This window comes from Ascaphus truei, chromosome 9 (assembly GCF_040206685.1).
Source record: "Ascaphus truei isolate aAscTru1 chromosome 9, aAscTru1.hap1, whole genome shotgun sequence".
NCBI classification, from domain to species: domain Eukaryota; kingdom Metazoa; phylum Chordata; class Amphibia; order Anura; family Ascaphidae; genus Ascaphus; species Ascaphus truei.
In genome coordinates this window covers 53623297-53649232 of record NC_134491.1, presented here as the reverse complement: position 1 = coordinate 53649232, position 25936 = coordinate 53623297, and the positions used below count along the sequence as shown (strand labels likewise).

At 45.0% G+C, this 25936-nt stretch overlaps 1 protein-coding gene across 4 annotated transcripts; it reads right to left on the bottom strand.

Moving 5' to 3' along the window:
- Positions 1-6633: 6633 nt before the first annotated feature.
- On the bottom strand, positions 6634-25456 carry PPP1R36 (protein phosphatase 1 regulatory subunit 36). Of its 4 annotated transcripts, none has more exons than XM_075614894.1 (11): positions 25136-25453; positions 24521-24663; positions 23900-23964; positions 21512-21645; positions 20101-20167; positions 19712-19810; positions 18004-18150; positions 12565-12607; positions 8913-9118; positions 7827-8021; positions 6634-7232 (listed from the first exon to the last, which is right to left on the bottom strand). In XM_075614894.1, the coding sequence occupies exons 2-11, from the start codon at positions 24527-24529 to the stop codon at positions 7007-7009; spliced, it is 1191 nt and encodes a 396-aa protein (XP_075471009.1). In that variant the 5' UTR covers positions 24530-24663; positions 25136-25453; the 3' UTR covers positions 6634-7006. The 4 variants fall into 4 exon arrangements, with proteins under 4 accessions (XP_075471009.1, XP_075471010.1, XP_075471011.1 ...); XM_075614895.1 differs by having other exon boundaries at positions 25297-25453; XM_075614896.1 differs by having other exon boundaries at positions 21554-21645; positions 24521-25456.
- Positions 25457-25936: the final 480 nt, after the last annotated feature.

Here is a 25936-nt window from a genome sequence, read left to right as displayed (position 1 = left end):
CTAAACCGCCGTCGGATTGCGGACCCAATGTTAATCCACGGCGGTGAGCATCGAATAATGCGTTCAGCGGAATACATTATCTGGCGTCGGTTAATCCGCTCAGCGGATAACGGACCGACAGATAGCGAACCGACGGATAGCGATGACAACCGGTATTTAGAATCACTGAAGGACTAAATAAATAATGTGATATAGGACCTCTCTGTATAAGAGGGGAAAGTGGAGTGAGAAATATTCTAGCCCTTTTACCATTTGCATCTCAACCTCGTGCATCCCCTTAAAAATGAACGGGATGACATGCTTTGTATGTTTGAAACCCCATTGCCTTATTTAGTAGTGAATGACACATTCACTTAGTATGCCTGGATTTTCGGAAGAATAATAGCACATTTGCCTTGCTGCAGTTCTACGATACACAGCTCTTAATAAACGTTTTTATATGCACTACGGAAACTCTGACAGAATTCTTGTACTATAGACGTGAGGTCTCGTGCACTATAATTCAATGTTTGAAAATCTCTTGTTCCAATGAAAGGTGCATGTTTCTCCAGGACCAATACAGCTACTACTAGAACCTTCAATTACATTGCAAACTTCTATCAATTCCCACACTCAGTTCCTTCTTTACTTGTAGTCTAGTTACCTGTTCTCCTTAGAGTTGCCGGTTTTTGGAGACGCTGTCCAGTAAAAAATAGAGGTAATACTGGACATGTATGTGTATATTGGTATTACCTCTCTGGGCGTGTATGTGTATATTGGTATTACCTCTCTGGGCGTGTATGTGTATATTGGTATTACCTCTCTGGGCGTGTATGTGTATATTGGTATTACCTCTCTGGGCGTGTATGTGTATATTGGTATTACCTCTCTGGGCCTGTGTGTGTATACCGGTATTACCTCTCTGGGCGTGTATGTGTATACCGGTATTACCTCTCTGGGAGTGTATGTGTATATTGGTATTACCTCTCTGGGTGTATGTGTATACCGGTATTATCTCTCTGGGCGTGCATGTGTATACCGGTATTACCTTTCTGGGCGTGTATGTGTATACCGGTATTATCTCTCTGGGCGTGCATGTGTATACCGGTATTACCTCTCTGGGCGTGTATGTGTATACCGGTATTACCTCTCTGGGCGTGTATGTGTATACCGGTATTACCTCTCTGGGCGTGTATGTGTATACCGGTATTACCTCTCTGGGCGTGTATGTGTATACCGGTATTATCTCTCTGGGCGTGCATGTGTATACCGGTATTATCTCTCTGGGCGTGCATGTGTATACCGGTATTACCTCTCTGGGCGTGTATGTGTATACCGGTATTACCTCTCTGGGCGTGTATGTGTATATTGGTATTACCTCTCTGGGCGTGTATGTGTATATTGGTATTACCTCTCTGGGCGTGTATGTGTATATTGGTATTACCTCTCTGGGCGTGTATTTGTATATTGGTATTACCTCTCTGGGCGTGTATGTGTATATTGGTATTACCTCTCTGGGCGTGTATGTGTATACCGGTATTATCTCTCTGGGCGTGTATGTGTATACCGGTATTATCTCTCTGGGTGTGTATGTGTATACCGGTATTACCTCTCTGGGCGTGTATGTGTATACCGGTATTACCTCTCTGGGAGTGTATGTGTATACCGGTATTACCTCTCTGGGCGTGTATGTGTATACCGGTATTATCTCTCTGGGTGTGTATGTGTATACCGGTATTACCTCTCTGGGAGTGTATGTGTATACCGGTATTACCTCTCTGGGCGTGTATGTGTATACCGGTATTACCTCTCTGGGTGTGTATGTGTATACCGGTATTACCTCTCTGGGCGTGTATGTGTATACCGGTATTACCTCTCTGGGCGTGTATGTGTATACCGGTATTACCTCTCTGGGCGTGTATGTGTATACCGGTATTACCTCTCTGGGCGTGTATGTGTATACCGGTATTACCTCTCTGGGCGTGTATGTGTATACCGGTATTACCTCTCTGGGCGTGTATGTGTATACCGGTATTACCTCTCTGGGCGTGTATATGTATACAGGTATTACCTCTCTGGGAGTGTATGTGTATATTGGTATTACCTCTCTGGGAGTGTATGTGTATACCGGTATTACCTCTCTGGGCGTGTATGTGTATACCGGTATTACCTCTCTGGGAGTGTATGTGTATATTGGTATTACCTCTCTGGGCGTGTATGTGTATATTGGTATTACCTCTCTGGACATAGTGACATGACCAGCTTGGGGCGGCCGTGGGATTTCCCAGAGCAGGGAGAGAGCAGGGCTGCTGCTAGTGGGCTGGGCAGCTTCCTCCATCCTGATTGGCTGCAATCAGGAGGAGGTGTCAGGAGCCTGGGGTGGGGTCAAAGAGAGGAAGAAACAGCATGGAGAGGTGAGAGGGGTGTGTTTGTGTGTGTGTGTGTGTGTGTGTCTCGAGCGTGTCGCACCTTTCACCATTGTGTCCAGTATTTATGGTGAAGCCACCTGGCAACACTAGTTCTCTTCCTCCCAAGTGGCTGACCCTCCTAGCATTAAACACTTTGTAGCAATGGGTTGCAATTTCCTCTTCAGTTAAAGGGTTAAACTAATCAATCAACAGTCATGTTTTAGGTCTTATAGAGTGTGTGACAGGTCCTTTCCCCGGATTAAAAAGGCAGCACCCCAAAAGCCTGTCTGTCGCTGATGTGTCTAGAAAGGAGCTGGTTAATTGCAGCTAGAGTCAATTAACCAGTCTCCATCTGCCTCATCAAGCAGGTTTAAAGGTATTCTGCGCAAACTGCATAGGGTTGTCTTGGGCACAGAAGGACTGTGCTGCCAGAGAGAGATCCCAGGAGCAAATTGCCTAGCACTGAGGACTGTGCTGCCAGAGAGAGATCCCAGGAAACCAGACCGTCTATTCCAGGGCACAGCGGACCCCACCAGAGAGTGCACCTCACACACAAACCCAGACACCGATATAAAGAGCCACCTGCTTGCAAATACCTCTTTGGACTTTGGGGGTCAGAGGTTGGTAAGAGGCCAAGCCTCCCAGCCCTGCAGATAGGGACTGGGAAGTGTGAGTCAGCCCTTACAAAGGGATAGGCTTGTTTTTTTTGTTTGTTTATTTTGCATGCTGACAAAAAGCTGTATTGTTTAAAGCCGCGGGTTAAATAAAAGCCAATGTTATTTTCCCATACATGTGTCTCCTACAGAGGGATTTATGCTTTTCTATTGCATAGCGTAGCAGTGCAAATATTAACATGCATATAGACTAAATTTGGCAGCCCGCACTCCAAAGGTAAACATTAGCATAAAGGTGCACGCCCCATAGAAAATGAATAAGAATATGATACCGTTTTTACACAAAATCAGGAAAGAACACTCACGTTGTGGAGGTATAAAGATTGTATTAAGGCAAAAACAGGCACAATATACCGACGTTTCGGTCCCCAGAACGGGACCTTTCTCAAGGTGGTGCAGTGAAGGAATGACCCAGTGAAACATAAATACCCCTAAACCCAGCTGAAACCTAATTACACAACCAAACAGCAATTAGATTACACAAAAGCCCACCATACCTGCACTCTAGTGTTCTCTACTATATTATCCCGGCCATTTTGCACTTCCTGGGTGGTCATCTTGGATCAGATAGCCCGAGTGCATGCGCAATGCGATTTCCCCTACTGTGCATGCGTTCCATGTGTTTACATGTTGCTATGCCACTGGAACACTCGGCGGCCATTTTGAATATTTCACGCATGCGCAATGTGCTAATGTAATGCTAGTGTGGCAAGAACCTGTGAATACTAAGTGTCCTGCTTGTTGCCATCCTAACTGGTTTGCGCATGACCATTGTCGCTGCCCTATCATAAAGGCAAAGCAAAAATGAGGACATAAGGTGTGCCTCCAGTGGTCGATAGTGGCTATATTTACATGCTAAGAAATAACAGTGATAAGTGATCGGATCTCCATAGAACCCTGATTCAAACCATCCATAGGAAGCCATGACGTCCACAATTCCTGTATCAAATAAGAAAAGCATTAAATGTCCATGACATGATGCGGCCGGCGCTGCATGGAAAGACAATACCTTGTGTAGTATAAGTGTATAAGGTTTAATAGGGGAAGGGGGTGGGGGGAAAGAGACACTTTAGCTACTGTCTATATGGAATTGGGGTGCTGGGGCTGGTAACATGTAAACAAAAGAACCCCATAAAAGGAACATAGGGGTAGAAAAGAAGGCCCCTAATGTAGCACTCCCAATGTTGTGATAATGACATTATTAAAAATTCAAACTTTATTAGTGTTTTAATAATAAAATAATGGAGGACTAAACAGCAAAAATTCCTAATTTTATCACTTTTCTAAATTATACCTCTCAACGCCATATCATAGTGTTGTAACGGTCTGTAGGATGTTATGTTTTAATAACGTCATTATCACAACATTGGGAGTGCTACAATAGGGGCCTTCTTTTCTGCTCCTATGTTCCTTCCATAGGGTTCTTTTGTTTACGTAGTATAAGAGTACACATAAACTTATCCTATGGATACTTGTATCCATATGTATACTGCTGTGGACCATGTACTTCCTAGTTTCAGCAGTCCTTTAATAGCACTAATGTTAGTCCTGAAACTTAGAATTGATGAATGATGTCCATATATTGCTAATCCTAGTATCAGCAGGTATTGTCCAAAAATGGTTCAGCTCAACCCTGTTATAGCGCGATCCGTTACAACGCGAATCCGCTTATAGCGCGATGCAAGCGCGGCTCCCAATTTTCGTATTCATGAATACTTTACAACACGATTATTGGTGTCTTAAATACTTTATTGTACAATGCATACAATCGTACGTTATTTCTAACGCGATCCGCTTATAACGCGATGTGATTCTTTGGACCCCAATCACAGCATTATAAGGGGGATGAGCTGTAGCTATTACAAGAAACAACTTCATTTAAAATCTTCATTAAGACCTCTTGGGCTTAGCGTGTCCAGGCTGTGGATCATCTTTTCATCCAGCTGCCACGGGGCGTTGTGGCGGTCACCCCCTCTGCCTGAGGCCTGAGCTGGAATTATCGGCATACCGCGGCCAGTGGACAATCCGTGTTGGTGTTCTTTAAAATGTCTCGCACCTGGTTGCAGGTTGAGCTCCTCCTTGTTGTCTGTGTCTGCCAACGCCTTACGAATCATGGACCTGATGAAAGCTCAAACGCTCTTTTAACATTCGCATAGTATTTCCCACTTAGTATAATCCACAAGGGCAACGAATGAAGTAGACCACGTAGCATGACTCACAGTTCACTGCAAAGCCAGTCAAACCACTCACAGACATGTCTGGCTTTGCATTTAATCCCATGCGGTGCTTAAAAGCTGTGTGAACAGCAGAGCATTTGCTTATATGGGTTCCATGTAAATGGATTTCAGGCAAAAGGTGACACATTGTGTGCTCATATACATGTCATATCCCAGAATCCCTTGCAGCAGTGGGAGCACTGTATGCTAGGTGATACTGGTTGAAAGGCAGGGTTGCAGACCTGTCTAAGACGTTAATGTGCTCACAAGTGCTATTCTTTATTGGCTATATGCCAATGGTGGAGGTTTTTTGTCTCCATTTTCTGTGTGTGTGTGTGTGTGTGTGTGTGTGTGTGTGTGTGTGTGTGTGTGTGTGTGTGTGTGTGTGTGTGTGTGTGTGTGTGTGTGTGTGTGTGTGTGTGTGTGTGTGTGTGTGTGTGTGTGTGTGTGTGTGTGTGTGTGTGTGTGTGTGTGTGTGTGTGACCTGTCTGTCTGTGTATTATTAGGCAGTGATTTGCCCATGGAACTAATACAAATGGTACTGGCAGGATGTAGCTCCTTCCCTACTCGGAGGATGTAATGTTAGAGGAACAGGAAGCTCCCGGGTTTGCAGGAATACAAATCTCTGCCTGGCAGTCATTCTGGCTTCTTACCATATACTGACCTGGAACATTGCCAAACTCCGAGCCAGTAGCAAGTGAACACACATTTCATGAACGAGAAAGGTGCAGCATATTCTAACCCAGGGGGCTCAACTCCAGCCCTCAAGCCCGCCCCAACAGGTCAGGTTTTCTGGATATCCCAGCTTCAGCACAGGTGGCTCAATCGACTGAGCCTCTGATTGAGCAACCTGTTCTGAAGCAGGGAGTGCTTGATCCACCTGTGCTGAATCAGGGACTGATTGAGCCACCTATGCTGAAGCAGGGACTGATTGAGCCACCTGTACTGAAGCTAGGATATCCTGAAAACCTTACCTGTTGGGGGGTTTGAGGGCTTGAGTTGAGCCCCCCTGTACTAATTAACTGTCCACAGCCCGTACAGCGACTGAATACATCCAGTCTCCACACGCAACAGTTCCCAATTCAGATCATTACAAATACAGAGCAATCATCTATTTTACTAGTTACATCCGTTCCAGAAACATTGCTCCTCTGTGAATAGAAGCTGTTTGTAAAATAATATTGTCAAGCATCAAAAAAAAACCTTTCAGGTTGCTGCAAATAAGCTCGTTACAATAAGAAATCCTATTTAATTAGTAAGAATGAAAACAGACGTGTTTGGTATTTTGTTTCATGAAAGCAATATTGCAGCTTCCGGCAAACCGGTAGAAGCCAATAAAAGACGTGTAACAGACTATAGAGAAAAAAGGTATTTGGTTTCATTGGGATCCATGCACAGATAAAATACAGCGCTACTAAACGTGGGGGGGGGGGGGGACATCAGCAGGAGAGAATCTAAATTAACGATGCAAAACATGAAATAATGAAACATGTAAACGAGTAGTTACTTAAAAATCAGGACATTGAATTAACAGGGAAAAAGGATATGAAGTTTTATTAAACTCCTATCGCTACCTAGAATGACAAAAAGATGGACAATCCTTCCGTGACATATCAGGTGCAATGTCTCGTGCAAAATACATATTCTCACTTCGATATACAGATTGTTCGAAGCACGTGGAATGCGTCGGGTTTATTTTACAGTGTCCCTGCTATGCCCCAGGTGGCCCTTATTCTATGTCAGAATACGACGCCTCTGTGGTGGCTCTCGAAATAACAGCGCTCTGGCGCCCTGTCCCCGGGAGTGGCTGGGAGTGATGGGGAGAATGTCCATGGGAATAGAAAGAAGCCGTGCTTTTCTTGTCTCTAACTCCAGGCGCCTCGTCATCTTCTCCTCCTATAGGGATAAGGTTGAACGTGTGGAACCATTTGAGGGGTTCTCCTAATATTCCAACCCTGTGTGGAAAGAAAGCGCGATTACTGAAACATCGGCCCATGTGCATGTGTCGTGTTACATCATGTTTTAGCATGTCTGGCGCAGGTACAACCTACTTTGCAGTTTGCTGACATGGCTAATGCTACATTCTTCAACTTGTTACAACCACCACAGTATCTTCTTCTTCCCTTAAGAGTAACCCTAGGCTGCTGTACATTCTTTGTCCCGCTCACCATAACACGAAGTGCCAAAACAAGTGACCCATCCAGAGACAGCTTTGTAACCTATCTGGAGTCACCTGACTGATCAGGTCCTTAGCTTTGCATCATTGTGAAGCCGATAGCAAATTGCAGAAACACAAGCAAAGAGAGTATAATGGGTAAAACATGGCAACGTGGATTTCAATATTCAGAGAATGCCTAAAATATGGATCACACAGTGTGCTTCTGGGTTCCAGAGTATTAATGAGCTCAACACCGGGAAATACATAAAAGCACATTTAATAGATTGCAATCTTATGTTTTGGAGGGTCACCTGGTGTGTGACAAAACATGGCACACAAAAAAAAGTACGTAATAGTATTACGGTTTAATGCAGAAGGGAGTGCTCCTCACCTGTATGTAAACAGAAGAGGTGACATTTCCAGCCAGTTTTGGGGGACTAGGAGCTCCGAGCTGTTGCTGGGATGAAGCGCATGTTGGTGGAAGAGATACTGGGCTCTCTCCTTGGGTGACGGCATCAGTGAGACGAGTGCTGGGGAACGCTGGGTGATAATGCTCTTTATCGCCGGCCGTTTTGAATTCTCTCTTCTGTTGCACAATAAACAAGAGAAAATTACTAACTTTAGAGAGAGAGTTTCGCCGTCTCAATGCAGCGTTTTTCAAGATATAACACCTGTATCTGGACTTTGCATCTCAAGAATATGTTAGGAAGAGTCAAGTCACATTATTTGCCTGTTTCCGGGATATCAAAATTAGAATAACTTATTCAAGACAGTGCAATTCTATGTACACAGCTGCATAAGCCACAGCACTGTGTGAAGGAGCGGCTCAGTGAGTAACCACACTGACTGTAAACAATGACACGGAAGCAGGGGCGCCTGGTTCAATTCCCGGTGTCGGCTGCTTGTGACCTTGGGCAAGTCACTTTATCTCCCTGTGCCTCAGGCACCAAAAATAGATTGTTAGCTCTTGTGTCTGGAACAATTCTATGTGCTGCGTAACGTGCATTACACTGTAATTATGAAGCGGTTTGACTCCCATTGGGAGAAAAGCGCTATATAAAGTTAATATTATTAGTCAGTGCTGGACACCGCAGTGCTGCTTAAACGTGGCTTTACTAAGCATCTCATTAAAGGTGTCGCCCATGGGACCAAAGTAAACTAATGACAGCGATATGTTTAATGGATTACATTTTAGTGTCTGGTGTGTTTACAAATCCTCTTTTGAAGTTGCTGGGAAGGTGTATAATCATTTCGTTCCTCTACCCACCTGTTGTTTTAACTTCATGTTAAACAGCCGCCGCCATCATTAAAACTGTTAGGACCACGGGGAACTAGTGGCACAAAGAGGAACTGCGCCTTCAGACATTGTAGCGCAGGCGTAATCTGACACGGCAGGGTCCTCCAGCTGAAGGGGTTACTCATCAAGTATGTACAAAGAGAACTTTAATAACATACAGAATGAATCCATGTATTGTACCTGTTCTCTGCATAGGTCGTGGTCTTCTTTGATTTCTTCTTTCCGACGGACAGTTCTCTGCCTGGTTCCCCTGGGGCACCTTGCAACCTTAGGGCCGGATTAAACGTGTTGGAACGCAAAAGCCTGCCAACTTCCTCCTGAATCAGACTCAGCTCTTTGCGTCTGAATACCACCCACGCGATGTATATAGAGAAGCTGTAAAGACTCTGTGTGGGCACAAGCACAGGGGACAATGGGACATCTAGCACAAGTTCCTTTATCTTTTACAGGATACATGGCAGGGGATACAGAAGCATATGTACTTAGCGGTACTCTGCAAAAGGTAACAGTCTGGCGCCCGAAGACACTATAGGCCAATCTCCTGAATTAAAGTGACGTCCAGCGCCAGAAGACGTCTTATGGAATAACATCACTTAGTAAATATGGGCCAATATATCAATAGAACATGACAAACCCTGTGATGAAGCATCTCATAACCCCTTAATTACCAATGAGTTGTTGATCTCCTCTGCCAATGAAGGGGTTTAATCAATGTATTACAAAGAGATCTACAGTGAAACGTTCCATCATCCTTTGTTCTATAGATCAGGGGTGCGCAAACTGGGGGGCGCGGGATTTTCTGGGGGAGGCGGCGGTTACAGAGGTCCCGCACTCTCCCCCAAGGCATTTAAATTAAATGCCGGTGGACCGCGCGAGGCCTCTGTAACTTTTTCCTACCTTGTCTTCGGTGATGCGACGCCATGGTAACCCGGCATCAAATGACGCTGCAGGGTCACGTGACGTCACATGGCCCTACAGTGTTATTTGACACCAGAGCCGAGCAGGGGGGGCTCAAGCAGGGGAGGAGAGCAGACAGGGGGGCGCAGGGAGAAAAAGTTGCGCACCCCTGCTATAGATAATGAGTACTCAAGCTAGGTGAGCCCAGTGGTTCTTTTCAGCCTCCAAATTATTTGTATGTTTATGTTTCTTTGTTAATGCCCCAACAATCTCAAAGCACCAACTCCCCCTATTCAATAGAATGAAAAGTGAGGTAGCAAAACAATGCATCCATTCCTTTGACATGAATCTATTGTAACCATCTCATCAAAGAAGGAGTTCTCCCACCTCCCAAGCGCCCTCGTTTTCACATCGTTGGGAAGCAGGGGGTCACTTTTGGGGACAACACCCTGGTTCCCGAGATACATACCAGGACCAATATCACCGGTACATCTTGGTTGTTTAAATATCCCAAAAAGCGTTAAACTGACTTTTTCTTTCCCCTGGAGGGGACCGTGCCAGGGCTACGCTTACAGGTATGTACCTTCAGGAACCTGGGGGTCCCCTTTGCAGAAATTAACAGAAACCCCCTGCCTTTCACCTATGTATAAATAAAAGGGGGTGGCGATGAGTGGAGCGGAACGAGTAGGGAGGACTACTGCTTTAACCCACCTTTCACCTTATTGAGCAGAGAGAAACTTTTGCTGTGGGCAATGGAGTCTAGTTTTGGTTGCTGCACAGTGCAAGAAATAACCACCAGACCAGGGGCGGCCAACTCCAGTCCTCAAGGGCCACCAACAAGCCAGGTATTAAGGATATCCCTGCTTCAGCACAGGTGGGTCGATCAGTGGCTCAGTCGAAGAGCCAACATGTCCAACATGAGTCTTATTTTAAGAGACATACAGGGAACGCCATAATGAATTAATTCTTTTTGTTTCTTTTATTGTATTAAGCTCCTTTCAACGGGTATAAAACATATACAGAAAACATGTCAACACAATGAACAAACTCTCCCTGTTCCTTTAAAGGATATAAGCAAATAAACTTAATCTGTGATCATTTTGAATAGAAATCAGATAAAAGGGGAACGGTACCTGTGTTCCTTTGCAGGGAAAATATCAAACAAAGGGTTTTGTGGCAGTGATGTGCCAAGTCACGGGAAAATACTTCATTATGAGACCGTGAATACGGGGGGGGGGGGCGTAACACAAACGGAAACAGTGTAACAGGAATAGTTACCTCCGCTTAGCTATATATTGGTGTACAAACAGTGGCGGATTTCAAATGTTGCCACTGATAAGCACTTATCCTCCTCCTTCCGCAACGTCACTTGATGACGCGCTTCCGTGACAACGCGACGCCTTGTGATGTCACGTTGTCATGGCAGCGCATCGTCAGGTGACGTAGCGGCATCATTTGACACCGCGACGCTGAAGGAGGAGGAGGGCGGCGAGAAGGTAAGAGACCTTTACAAAGGCCCCACGCTCTCCTCCGGCAATCGGTAGGGAAGAGAGTGGGGTCCCTGTATGACGCCCCCCAAATTTTGCCCCTCTAGGGCCGGGCCTAATGGGAAATTCGCCACTGTGTATAAATGTACCATTACATGGTATCAACATTTCTCTTAGTGATCACCAGCTCAAGAAGGAAAACACAAGGAGGTCTCTTTATCAGAGTCTCCCAGCGGCAGCCGGGAGGAGATTCTGAAACAGAACTGAAGCAGGTTAAATGAAAACATCCCTGAGCTTTTAATGGGATTTCCCACAGGTGAATCTGGTTGGAATGTTTGCAATCAGTATCCCCCGAGTGTGGCCCGCAGAGGACTTTCATAGGATCCTGCCGGCTTGCTTTTAAAACCACTTAGGCCCGGATCGTCAAAAGGTGCTAAGCATTAGCACGGCTCACCTTCCATTCACAGGAATGATAGTAACGGGGTGCTAACGCTTAGCACCCTTTTGGGGATCTGGGCTTTACAGTCTTTGCTGCCAAAGGGTCCACTGCAGGCCCCTCTGACAGCAAAAGTGTTCATGTGAAACCCCTGCAAACCGATGTCATGTAAAAGTGCTATAGCTTCATATTTCCATATACAATATCTGTAACATTAATTACATTATTTTTAACTTTTACGAGACCGTCTTATTGAATCTTAAGTTTACATTTTAATTTTTTTTATTATGGCGAGATCGAAAGTGAAATATTTCCAGTTACCAAATGTTATAGACCAGCGGTGCGCAAACTGGGGGGCGCGACCACCAGGAGGGGCGCGATACTGCCTGCGGGGAGGGAGCGCGCGGTTTACAGAGGCCCCGCGCGCTTCCCGAAGGCACTTAAATTTAGTGCCGGGGGAGCTACAGGGCCTCTGTAAACCTTTACTTACCTTGGCTCCACATGTGTGCCATGGCAACGCGAGGTCATGTGACGTCACGTTGCTATGGAAATGTGATGTCATGACGCCGGAGCTGAGGTAAGTGGGGGGGAGGGAGGCCGCGGGGGTGAGGTGACCGCCGGCAGGGGGGCGCAGGGAAAATAGTGCACCCCCCTGTTATAGACGACCCTCTGGTGACATTTCCAAGAAAGGGTGACAGTCTAGTGCAGGGCTGCTCAAGCTCCCCCAACAGGTCAGGTTTTCAGGATCTCCCAGCTTCAGCACAGGTGGCTCAATCAGTGCCAGCTTCAGCACAAGGGGTCAATCAGTCCCAGCTTCAGCACAGGTGGCTCAATCAGTCCCAGCTTCAGCACAGGTGGCTCCTGTGCTGAATCTGGGATATCCTGAAAACTTGGCCTGTTGGGGGGCTTGAGGACTGGAGTTGAGCCCCCCTGGTTTAGTGTACACTGTTTTATACTTACAATTGCTGTAATTTTGTTCAATTGATAGAACTCGTCATATTTTTCTAACTACCTCATAGAATCTGCGGTCCTTTTTCGTTGCTGATCCTTTGCTTCTGCAAAAACAAGGGTCAGAAAAAGATCAGTTTTTGGATACTTTGGGGAATATAATTTTCATATAGAAATGGGTGAGAGAGCGTGAGAGCGGGAGCGCGAGTGTGAGAGAGTGAGAGCGAGTGTGAGAGAGTGAGGCTGAGTCCCCGCTGGCACTGAGCATGCTCATGCTTGGAGAGCGCTCAAAGCATGAGCGCCGGGTGTCCTGCATTTGCGCGCGGGGGGGGGGGGCTTTGAGGGTAGTTGAACGCGCTGGAAAGTATCATTTTTTTGTTTACATAAGCGCCGAGCGTGTGTGCCCGCGCACAAGCGTGTGTGCACAGCGTGAGCATGAATTTACATATATCTATATATGTAAGTAACCGCCGCCCGCTCAGCGCTAGCAGGGACGCAGCCTGAGTGTGTGAGAGTGAGTGAGTGTATGTATGAGTGTTAGTGGTTGAAGTGTGTTGGTGTTAGGCTGGAAGGAGTAGCATTACTTTATATTTTTAATCCCAGGGTATCACTGCGTTTGTTATTTGGAAATCTACAGTTTCACTGTCTTTTTTTAATTTTATTTACAGTAAAGGGGTTTTTATTGTAAAAAAAAGTTTTTCATTTGTTATAAGTAATAATAATGTATATGCCTCAGTCAAATACAACGAGCCCATAATTTATCAGGTTTTAAAGTTTTTGAAAGCAACCATAAAATCATCATTTTTTTAAGCACAAATTACATTTTTCAGCTAATTAACACTTCCTGAAACATGCGTTGCAGATATTACTGAGTACACAATAAGGTAATCTTGTATAAGTATGTCCAACGTGTTTTTTTTTTTTTTTTAAAGACAAACCCTGATGTTCGTACATGCAAAAGCAAACGTAATATTGTAATGAACAAAGCGCTTATCCTCAAATGATCTTTGTTCTGGCTGTTAGACAACTATGTAAATAGTCAATAAATGTTGCCAAGCATAGTGCCAGCATCTGCAGTTAATCTTAAAATGGGTAATGCCAGAAGAGGGGATCAGCTTTTTAGGGTTGGGGGAAGGGGGAAGCAAAATGATCACAATGCATCTGATATCAGACGCGCTATTAGAGAGGGTTGGGGTTCCTTACAATGCATCTGATCTCAGGCACGTTATTAGAGAGGGTTGGGGTTCCTTACAATGCATCTGATATCGGACGCGCTATTAGAGAGGGTCGGGGTTCCTTACAATGCATCTGATCTCAGACGCGCTATTAGAGAGGGTTGGGGTTCCTTACAATGCATCTGATATCGGACGCGCTATTAGAGAGGGTTGGGGTTCCATACAATGCATCTGATCTCAGACGCGCTATTAGAGAGGGTTGGGGTTCCTTACAATGCATCTGATATCAGACGCGCTATTAGAGAGGGTTGGGGTTCCGCAGAATTTCACAATATAATTATAGGTTTCCTTAACCAAAAAAGTTTGGAAACCACTGCCCAGTTGCTTGGATTATTTTTGTTGTTACCCCATGTCTTTTGTTAGGTTTCTTATGCATGAGTAAAAGGCATAAAAATTTTTGTCTGTGTACCTCTCCAATATAATTTCATTTTGCTTCCCCCTTCCCCCAACCCTAAAAAGCTGATCCCCTCTGCTGGTATTACCCATTTTAAGATTCACTGCTTAGAACAGTGATTCTCAATCAGGATTCCGCGGAACCCTGGGGATCCCTTGAGCAGTCCCAGGGGTTCCACCTGGACCGTGTGCAGCCCACACTCACTGTGCGTCCTGCGATGGCTTTCCTGGCTCTCTCTCCCCTCAACCGCTCTCAGGCGGGGAGGGAGGACCGGGAGCTGTAATCCCCACCCCCCTGCGCCTGCCGTACGCCAGTGTCAGTCCCTGTGCACCCTGGGAGAGGAGATGTGCGGCTGTGATCACACTGAGTGTCCGAGGGGCATCTCACCCTCTCCTAACTCACCCCTCTTCTCCTCACTCACACCTCGCCCCTGCCGCCTCCTGCCCGCTGCCGCCTCCTCCACTGGCAACCACAGGTAACCAGCCTCTCCTCCCGCCTGAGGTAGGCATATGGGGGGGAGAGGGAGATGTGAGATCCAGGGTGGTGGAGAGTGATTTGAGATACAGGGGGGCGGGTGATGTGAGATTCAGCGGGGGGAGGGGGGCTGATGTGAGACGCAGGGGGGTGGATATATGAGGATGATGATGATGAGGGATGCTGGGGGAAATATGTATTGGGGCAGCCAGGTCTTTTTAAAATGTATTGGGGCGGCGGGAGTCTTTTTAAAATGTATTGGGGTGGCGGGGGTCTTTTTAATATGTATTAGCGGGGGCAGGGTATTTTTATTATGTATTGCGGGGTGGGGTTATTTGTATTTAGGGTTTTTTTGGTATGTATTTTGTGGGGGGGATTGAGTGGGGTAATTGACGGAAGGTAGGGGCGAGTGAGAGGAGAGAGGGGGAGGGAGTGAGTGAGGAAAAGAGGGAGTTAGAGTGAGACGCAGGGGAGAGAAATACATGGGTAGAGGATGAGAAATAGAGGGGGCTCCTGAGGTGTGACATTTTGTGATTTACCCCTGTCGAACCTAATATGTATCCACCAGATAGGGGCTCCCCGAGATTTTTCTAAATACTTCAAGGGTTCCTCCAAACACAAAAGGTTGGGAATCGCTGGGTTAGAAGCTGGCACTATGCTTGGCAACATTTATTGACTATTTACATAGTTGTCTAACAGCGAGGACAAAGATCATTTGAGACTAAGCGCTTTGTTCATTACAATATTACGTTTGCTTTTACATGTACGAACATCAGGGTTTGTCTTTAAAAAAAAAAACACGTTTAGGTTGGACAAGCTTGTACAAGATTACCTTGTAGTGTACGCAGTAATATCTGCAACGCATGTTTCAGGAAGTGTTAATAACTGAAAATTAGCTGAAAATGTCATTTGCGCTTAAAAAAAATAATGAATTTATGGTTGTTTTCAAAAACGGTAAAACCTGATAATCAGTGGGCTCGCTGTATGTGACGGAGGTATATTGGTGATTTCTAGTATTCACCAATTGGCAATATATTTTATATTTGTACATTATATCTCTGAACATGCATGGTGCTGCGTATTTCTTTATTAACCCCCGGTGCGCTGTGTGCATCGCTGTTTGTCTCGTTACATGTTGAGAACGCCTCAGGGCGTTCTTACATAGGAGCGATTGGGAGTACCTCCACCCATCCAGCAGCCAGGGGCTTACTTCATTTAACAACGTTCGACAGCACGAGCGCGGTTCCCCTGCTTTCGCTCTCTAATAGCGCGTCTGAGATCAGATGCATTGTAAGGAACCCCAACCCTCTCTAATAGCGCGTCTGAGATCAGATGTATTGTAAGGAACCCCAACCCTCTCTAATAGCGCGTCTGAGATCAGATGCATTGTAAGGAACCCCAACCCTCTCTAATAGCGCGTCTGAGATCAGATGTATTGTAAGGAACCCCAACCCTCTCTAATAGCGCGTCTGAGATCAGATGCATTGTAAGGAACCCCAACCCTCTCTAATAGCGCGTCTGAGATCAGATGCATTGTAAGGAACCCCAACCCTCTCTAATAGTGTGTCTGAGATCAGATGCATTGTAAGGAACCCCAACCCTCTCTAATAGCGCGTCTGAGATCAGACGCATTGTAAGGAACCCCAACCCTCTCTAATAGCGCGTCTGAGATCAGACGCATTGTAAGGAACCCCAACCCTCTCTAATAGCGCGTCTGAGATCAGACGCATTGTAAGGAACCCCAACCCTCTCTAACAGCGCGTCTGAGATCAGACGCATTGTAAGGAACCCCAACCCTCTCTAACAGCGCGTCTGAGATCACATGCATTGTAAGGAACCCCAACCCTTTAGGGATGCCCGAGGAACCCCTGTTGAAAAACACTGTTCATAGATATAAGTAATAAAAACAATTAGCTTAGTCTTACAGCTAAAAGCACTTTTATTATGCTTTTTTCCCCTTTTTTCTAACTGTCCGTGTACAGGAGGCATTTTAAAGCCGCTGTCCCACTAAGCTGCTACAATAGGTTTATTCATCACAAATAGGTAACTTACAAAGCGGCGCTAATCATTCATAATCTGGAACCGCCGTTACAGTGAATGATCGCAGTGACCATTTGTGGCTGTGGCACTTCAGTGAGTCCACTCCTAATATATTTATAGCTGCACATTGAAAATGACATGCTACACAATCGCTGCACAGTTGAAACACCATTTACTAACACAATACTTGAACATGCAATGGATGTCGAGTATTTTAAGAAGCTTTTGCCGCTTTTGCCATTTTTGCTACTTTAAGATTTGTGTATAGCTTCAGTCGGGGATATATATATATAAACCATACGATACCGTTTGAAGCACGAGATCAGGAGACAGCACTCTGTTAAGTTTGATCACAAGTTGGTTGAGAAAGGTCCCACTGGGGGACCGAAACGTCGGTTTATGTATCTTTTTCAATACTAAAACTTGTGATCAAACTTACCAGAGTGCTGTCTCCTGATCTCGTGCTTCAAACGGTATCGTATGTTTTATTATTGCTTTATGGGACAAGCACCCAATTTTTTCTACTTGCAAGTGGAATGCTGTCTGCTTCTATGGATTATATATATATATATGTATGTAACTTAATACAGATGTACAGTAGCAATCGAGAAGGGAACAGGGAAGGGATTAGTGCTCTTGCAACATCCTGTAAGGAGTGAATAAAGGTGCAAAAAAGGAATATGCTAGGAGTATATAAAGGAGAGGAATGGCCCTTTCGTAACTAGCACTCTTTAAATAAATGGGATATGAAACCAATATAAAACTTAACCTTTACTCAAATGTACTAATAAAATAAAATCCTAGCATAGGTTTGAATGGTTGGATCAATGGAACACAACTGTGCCTGACCGTTTATTGTATCCGATAGATCCAACCTTTCAAACCTATGCTAGGATATTATTTTATTAGTACATTTGAGTAAAGGTTATGTTTTATATTGGTTTCATATCCCATTTATTCAAAGAGTGCTAGTTTTGAAAGGGCCCTTCCTCTCCTTTATATACTACAGATGTAGCATGCTTTATTTTGACTACTAATACGCAGAATATCCCAGCATACCGTGCCAGCGCGAGCAATAGCCCTTATTACATCTGTATTTCTTATAGGCTTTTCTGTTTCCTGTTTGTGTGCTGGTTTGCATGTCATTACCCAGAATCCCTTGCTGCAGTGAAAGCACTGTTTGCTAAGCGATAATGGGGACGGGCAGGATTGCAGACCTGTATGAGATGTGTGCATGTGCTCACAACGTGATATTTTTATTTAATAAAATTTTAATTAAATCACAAAGCCCTGATACCTAAGTGTACTTATATGATACAATCTGCCGTGTGCGAAGAGAACCGCTGAAACTTAGATTTACTTTGCAGTTCCGCAGGCCATGTGATGCTGGTCGATCATTCCTTCCCCAAGGACAAGGGTACAGTACGTGTGGGCAAAGTGCTTCAGGGCCACTTCCGTTCTTGTCGAAACGTCCGCCATCTCCTTTTGCTCTAGGACCCCAGGCGTCCTAGAACAAGAAATCAAACGTCTTCAGCACAGACGGGAACTGGTTTTCGTTGTGATGTTGCACCATCTAATGCAGGGGTGGGCAACTCCAGTCCTCAAGGGCCACCAACAGGTCAAGTTTTCACTCTATCCCTGCTTCAGCACAGGTGGCTCAATCAGTGGCTCAGTCAGAGACTGAACCACTGATTGAGCCACCTGTGCTGAAGCAGGGATATCCTGAAAACCTGGCCTGATGATGGCTCTTAAGAATTGGAGATGCCCACCCCTGATCTGATGACATAGTCACAGGGAAAATCTTCCACCCTCTGGAAACATTATCTGTCTCTCCTGTGGTGCTTATTTGCCGGAGTAACGCAGCATTTCAATTCCTGTTAATAATAATAAAATAATAATATTTCATTAATTTTCTTAGGTAGCACTGACAGTGTACACAGTACTGTATAGAGAACTTTGTAGGCACAGTAAGTCCATTCCCCCGCAGAGCTTACAATCTAATTTGGTGGCTGGGGCCCAGCAGGATTGAGTCATTTAGCCAAGGTTACTAGAGCCCCCTTGCCCCTGTTCCATTCACTTTAGATGGTAATATCTGCTGTTAAATCTTTTAAAGCAGCAATCCCCCCCCCCTCTCCCCTATGAAGCCTGTACGAGTTTGTCACGTGATAGTATCTTGTCCGTTAAAAACACGATTCTCTTTTTCTCTGAGGTTACCATGGTAACCTTTAGACGCCAATGGGCCTCATTTTAACCTCTTATGATGGTTCCTGAAATCAAGGAGCAGGTTTTTTTTGTCTGTGTTTGGATACAATTCACAAACAACATCACATACCGTATGACATCAAATATGACATCACATATGACATAACACGACCCTCAAGCTACCTCTTAATCTTGGTCACTCTGAAAATCCAATTTGCAACATCAGCATTAATATCGGAGCAGCCAAAGTTCTTCAGAGTGTGAGATCAGTGTTTGGGACGAGAGACGGGGTGCAATGTCCCACTCGCACGCATTAGGCCTCGATTATACCGGCGGCGGACGGGCGTGCGCGCTGCCTCACGGCGATGCGCTGCCCGAAACGTGAACTGCAGGCTGGAGGCATCGAGAGGCGACAGGGAGGCGTGTCCATGACGTCACGTGAGCGGTTCGCCCTCATTGCCTCACGTGACGCGGGAAATCAATTTCCCAGATCGGCTGTAAATTTGCGCGCTTACCGCCTCGGTCGCACTTAGTGAGTGCTCGGCGCAAAGCATGTATTTGTTTTGGCGTCGCACAGCGTAGTGCGCCAGGCCGCTTTGGGTATAAGCGCGACCTTAGAGAACACTCCAGGACCTCAAAGGCAATTAAACAATTACGGGTGGAATTGTTGTTGTTTTAGCAGAGGGATTTTGCATTAAGAAACCAAAAAAAAATAATTATCCATTTATAAATCTCCAGTATTTATTGTTTTTTAGAATCCCCGCGTAACGCCTGTATACTTTCAGCGAATTAGTTATATTGCAGAGAGTCAACATAATTCCCATACTATACAGAATATATAAGATAGTGTAACACGGTTTACTCACGACATCAGGCACATGGGCTTTTTTTCCAGGGTGTTTTTCTCCAAATAGGAAGACAGATAATAAAGCAAAGCCATGAGAAACTCATCAAGACGCGGACTTCTAAGAAAGAAAAAGATCATTCGCAATCAGTCCAATTGTTTCATTAACCGTTTCCAAAAGAATATCCCTTTTGGTTTGTTTGCAGATCACTGGGTAATGAAAGTGTTAAGTAGCTTTCAACGGCAAAATGAGATTGAAATCGCTCAATGAGAGCCCAGAGATTATATGCCGCATCTTACTCTCAGAGGAGGTGCATTGCATTTTTGGGCCATGAAAAAAGAAACGCTAAACCATGTGTGGGACATTCCAGTCTTTTATTACAACATTATTACATTGAGAAATGGTCGTACCTGACAGCTCTTAGAAATGAGGTTATATAAAGTCGTTCGTGGTCTTGTAAGAGATTTAGAGCAGCATCTGGAATAGAAAGACGTGAGGTAGGGACGCAGTGACGCAGGAAGATAAAGACGTTTCAGGACTTTGCTAAGATTATTTATAACTCATTCTGGTAGAAAACTCAAATTAATTACCGGTGTTACATTTCACGACATTTTGTTCCCGTTTTGAAATGTGGAATTCTAATTTAAGCAGCAGTCCTCCATCCCTAACTCCCCCCCCCCCCCCGTTTTTTTTTACATGGGGGAACGAGGCTAATAGAGATGTACAGATGTTACAGAATGCGCAGGCTAACAGAGACGGATCTCGTGTACAGATGTTACAGAATGCGCAGGTTAACAGAGACGGATCCCATGTACAGATGTTACAGAATGCGCAGGCTAACAGAGACGGATCTCGTGTACAGATGTTACAGAATGCGCGGGCTAACAGAGACGGATCCTGTGTACAGATGTTACAGAATGCGCAGGCTAACAGAGACGGATCTCGTGTACAGATGTTACAGAATGCGCAGGTTAACAGAGACGGATCCCATGTACAGATGTTACAGAATGCGCAGGCTAACAGAGACGGATCTCGTGTACAGATGTTACAGAATGCGCAGGCTAACAGAGACGGATCCCGTGTACAGATGTTACAGAATGCGCAGGCTAACAGAGACGGATCCCATGTACAGATGTTACAGAATGCGCAGGCTAACAGAGACGGATCTCGTGTACAGATGTTACAGAATGCGCAGGCTAACAGAGACGGATCCCGTGTACAGATGTTACAGAATGCGCAGGCTAACAGAGACGGATCCCGTGTACAGATGTTACAGAATGCGCAGGCTAACAGAGACGGATCTCGTGTACAGATGTTACAGAAATTTGATATGTGTTTATTTTGCATCAGCACTGCCCACGTTTTGTAAACCACTAGCCTGTGATAAGTGACACCCTTTAATGCAGAGGTGGCCAACTCCAGTCCTCAAGGGCTGACAACAGGTCAGGTTTTCAGGATATCCCTGCTTCAGCACAAGTCGCTCAATCAGTCATTGACTGAGACACTGATTGAGCCAACTATGCTGAAGCAGGGATATCTTTAAAACCTGACCTGCTGGTGGCCGTTGAGGACCAGAGTTGGGCACTCCTGCTATAATAAAATGAAATGATGCTCCAATTTTTCCGTAATACATCACTCCCAATATCTCCGTTTGCCTGTATTTTATATCAATTACCTGTTGTTGGCTTCTGCAATTAATGTGCTTTTATTTTGGAAGTCTTATCTGTTCTTTTGCGTTTGCATTCTCCAGTTTTAACCCTTACACGCCTACAAAGCAGCGTGACATACATGTAAAATTCTACGCGCGTAACTGGTACTCACATTTAACATCCTCTAATGTGACATGTTCGTGGTCTCGCTTACTTGCTTGCCGAGGAGATTTGAGGAGTTTGCCGCTGAAACCTCTCTCCGGGGATTTCGCGGCGGTCACAGTGCGGAAATGACTGGGACCGATCCTAAAATCGTAAGCAATCATTTGCCATTTCTTTCAAAAAAAGGTTGGACATCTTTTTTACCAAGGACAGGTATACAGGGAAATACCAAATAATAAGTATACATGTGAAGGATGTTGATCCAGGGAGTAATCTGATTGCCAATTCTTGGAGTCAGGAAGGAATTTATTTTCCCCGTATGAGATATCATTAGATGATGTACCACTGGGGTTTTTTGTTTGCCTTCCTCTGGATCAATATACTGTAAGTACGGATATAGGATAAAGCATCTGTCGTCTATACCAGCGGTGCGCAAACTGGGGGGCGCGACCCCCAGGGGGGGGCGCGGGACTGCCGACGGGGGGCGCGGGGTTTACAGAGGCCCCGCGCGCTTCCCGAAGGCACTTAAATTAAGTGCCGGGGGAGCTGCAGGGCCTCTGTAAACCTAACTTACCGTGGCTCCGGCGGCTTCCTCCCTGCGTCGCCATGGCAACGCGGCGTCAAAATGACGCTGCGAGGTCATGTGACGTCCCGTTGCTATGGCAACGTGACGGCATTACGCCGGAGCGCGGGTAAGTTGGGGTTGGGGGGGTGGGCGCGGGAGTGAGGGGACAGCCGGCAGGGGGGCGCAGGGAAAAAAGTTTGCGCCCCCCTGGTCTACATTTAGCATAGGTTGAACTTGATGGACGCATGTCTTTTTTCAACCTCATCTACTATGTAACTATGTAACTATGTAACTATGTAACTATGTATGTAACTATATAACTATGTGACTATTTATGTAACTATGTAACTGTAGCTGAACCCCATTCATTTCAGCTCCAGGGACCCCCTGCTTCCGGTGATACTTCGCTCCGTAGTGGGTGCCTGTAGCCCCTGCAGGGTTCACTATACGTGTGCATTTCAAAGCTCCCGGGCTCTGCAGACCAATAGGACGCCGTGATGTCACCCGGTGCGGCTTCCTATTGGCCCATGTGACGAGGAAGCTGAAAACCACAGAGATCCCGGCACCCCAACCGGAGTTAAGTATCCCGGAAAGCAGGGGGTCCCCGGAGCTGAAATTAATGGGATTCAGCTTCTGGAGACCCCCTTCAATCCTGTACTAAAAAATGAAGGGAAAAAAACGGCTTGCATCTTTAAGAGACATAAATCATTTCAAAACAGTGTTGCATGTTATTTCAAGCATAGTTTCTACGCATGGAAACGCGAGCATCAGATAATTGCTGTTACAAATTGAAGTGCAAAGTTCTGCAAACCAGACCGATTCTGGGGAAGTAAGACGTAATGAGATCCATTTTAAGAAATCAGCAAGAGAGATCATTGTGTATTTTAAAAAACACTTTCTTTTGTACCCAAGAAGAAATTATATTTAACACACATTCCCAGCTAGCTCAAACTCCTACACACACCACATCATGAATGTATATTTATGTCAAAAAAGAGTGCTACTGGGCATGGCAAATGTATACAACAAAAGACAACCTCCTGGAGAGGTGTTTTGTCAATTTGATGTAGCATTGGGCACCCCTGTCTTTTGTTGTAGAAATTATATTTAAGAAACTTTGTTAACTATAATTTAATATTTGAATAACTCTCGTGTTGGCTATTAACATATCTTTGCTGGGAATATGTTCTTTTTCTTCACCCAGAACCTGCAAATTCGCACAGTTGGGTCTTTGAAAGCTGATTTGCATTAACTCTGGAATATTTCACCTTCAAAGGTTGATGCAAATAAACGATGGGACTTTAACATGAGAGATGATAAAAAAAAGGACAATGTTGTTGTTTGCAAACAATATTCTGTCACCCGGCCATTGCTAAAGAAACTTCTACGAGTCGAAACCCAAGGAAGCCTGAAAGTGGTTTTGCTTAAAAGTTGCAGGTTTTTATTTAAAGCAGCAACATCAATTAGAACAGGGGTCCTCAACTCCAGTCCTCAAGACCCCTGGACCAGTCAAGTTTTCAGGATATCTCTGCTTCAGCACAGGTGTCTCAATCAGTCCCTGCTTCAGCACAGGTGGCTCAATCAGTCTTTGACTGCACCACCTGTGCTGAAGCAGGGATATCCTGAAAACCTGACCTGTTGGTAGCTCTTGAGGACTGGAGTTGGCCACCCCTGCTCCAGACACTTTCTCTAGTCTTAAAATGTTTACCATAGATAAAATATATCTTAGCAACAACTAAAATGCCTCTCTGATGGAAAAATGACAGAGATACAACATGGAAAGCATTAGCACTCTGAATAAAACTACCATTGGAGAAGATAAGTCTATTTTACCTGGCAAATTCTAATGTTTTCGTGTCTTCTTTCCAGTACCAGAGACCAGGAGTGGGCTTTGTAATCTGCAAGAAATATAACGTCTACTTTTAATGAACTATTAAACACAATAAATATTAATATTCAAGAAGAGTAATAAAGTATGCACTTTACACCGCACTTCCTTGTTCCCATTAAGGACCGGGGATATTATATGGACTTAACTGCCTTGCTCCTAGAGGGGTCCGGACGCAAAGCTCTGTATGAAGGAGGTATTATCCTAGGGTTACCCCATTTCTGATAGCCTTATTGAATGCAGTGTCTGGGCAGTTCTACAATACAACAGAGGTTGTATATAAAAGACACATTGTTACAGTACCTAAAGCAGGGGTCTCAAACTCAGTCCTCAAAAGCCACCAACAGGCCAGGTTTTATGGATATCCCTGCTTCAGCACAGGTGGCTCAATCAGTGGCTCAGTCGAATGAGCCACCTGCGCTGAAGCAGGGATATCCATAAAACCTGGCCTGTTGGTGGCCCTTTGAGGACTGAGTTTGAGACCCCTGATCTAAAATAATAAATAGTGATGTTCCAGTTTGTCTCACTGGTAAGGGGTACAAAGGGTGCTGGTTTATGATACTCACTGGATCCATACGTGGATTTTCAGACGTAGCTGAGCAGGGCTGATGACCAGTACTCAGTTCTCTAGCATTGTTGATTGTGACGTACTTGTTGCCCAGGTAACCATTCCATTGTGACCCAGCCCACGGACGCTAGGACAAATGCCCTGTTACACAGAGGATGAGTGACAGCTGGAACATGCGGTGGGATGGGATGATAACAAGGAAGTGTGAAGGGAATTGAATTAACCCTTCCCCTTTTTTTCCAACCAAGTTACCATTTCAAACCAAGTTCAAATCATATTCTAATTCATGGCCTTGCTTAACCAATTCCCTTTAAATGGGAAATATTCTGTTGACCCTTCTACATTTATTACCAGCTACATGAGGGGTGGGCAACTCAAGTCCTGCAGGTCAGGTTTTAATGATATCCCTGCTTCAGCACAGGTGGCTCAATCAGTGGCTCAGTCTTTGAAGCATAGTAAAATAAATAGGTACCCACTATAATAAAGGCAGGAAACAGATAAATAATAGGGAAACACCTATGCGGGTCTTATAATGAGAAAGAAAATACAGAGAGCACCAGAGGTAGGTATAAATGTGTAATAAACAGATGTTAAAAAGTAAGTGAAGACTTACAATTAAGATATTGTCGGTAGATCAAGATTCACGGTTTATCAAGCCAATTAAGACGCTAGGAAAGTTCGGCACTGTGTAACCATATGTACCGCTGGGACAGGTTTTTTGTGGTTGGTTTTTAGTTGATCCGACACTTCCTAGTTGCATTTGCATTACAGTACCTCGATGTGAAGAGGGCAGATCTCAAGGAACTACGTCAGGCACTGGGCAGGATCAGCTGTGCTGTAACCGCTACGCGTTTCACACAGTTCCGCTCTTCATCAGGGGTTTGTAAGTAGCAATGGAACCATCTATGGAGAACCCAAGATATTCAGTGTTCTCTCCTCCATGCCTTGGGACGTTAGCGTTTGTAGCTTTTACAAAGGATGTGAAACATAAAAGAAGTGTGGCCACATTTAAGATATAATATGCATAGATTTTTTTTTTTGGTGATCGGCTCTGAGCACAAATATATTTTTTTGGCACCGCAGAGAATTCTATACATGTTGGAATCAAAAGCAACAAGATGTAAGGAGGAGCCAGCGGAGACAAGCTGCTGGGGATGCTGGGCATGTCCTGTCAGAACTAAAGATGTGCAAAACTTTTCAAAATGTATCCTGGATTCCTGGCAAGCCCTTTCCCAGAACTTTTACGGGCTAAAATTCCCACCATAAATGTGTCGTTTCATCAACGAATCACAGGTATCGTTGGATCTCAGCCCTAATTTCTCGCTATGCACCATCCCGACTCTTGCGTTCTGCTCAAGGATGTCTTCTCTCTACCCCCTTTGTATCTAAAACTCTCTCTCGCCTTAAACCTTTC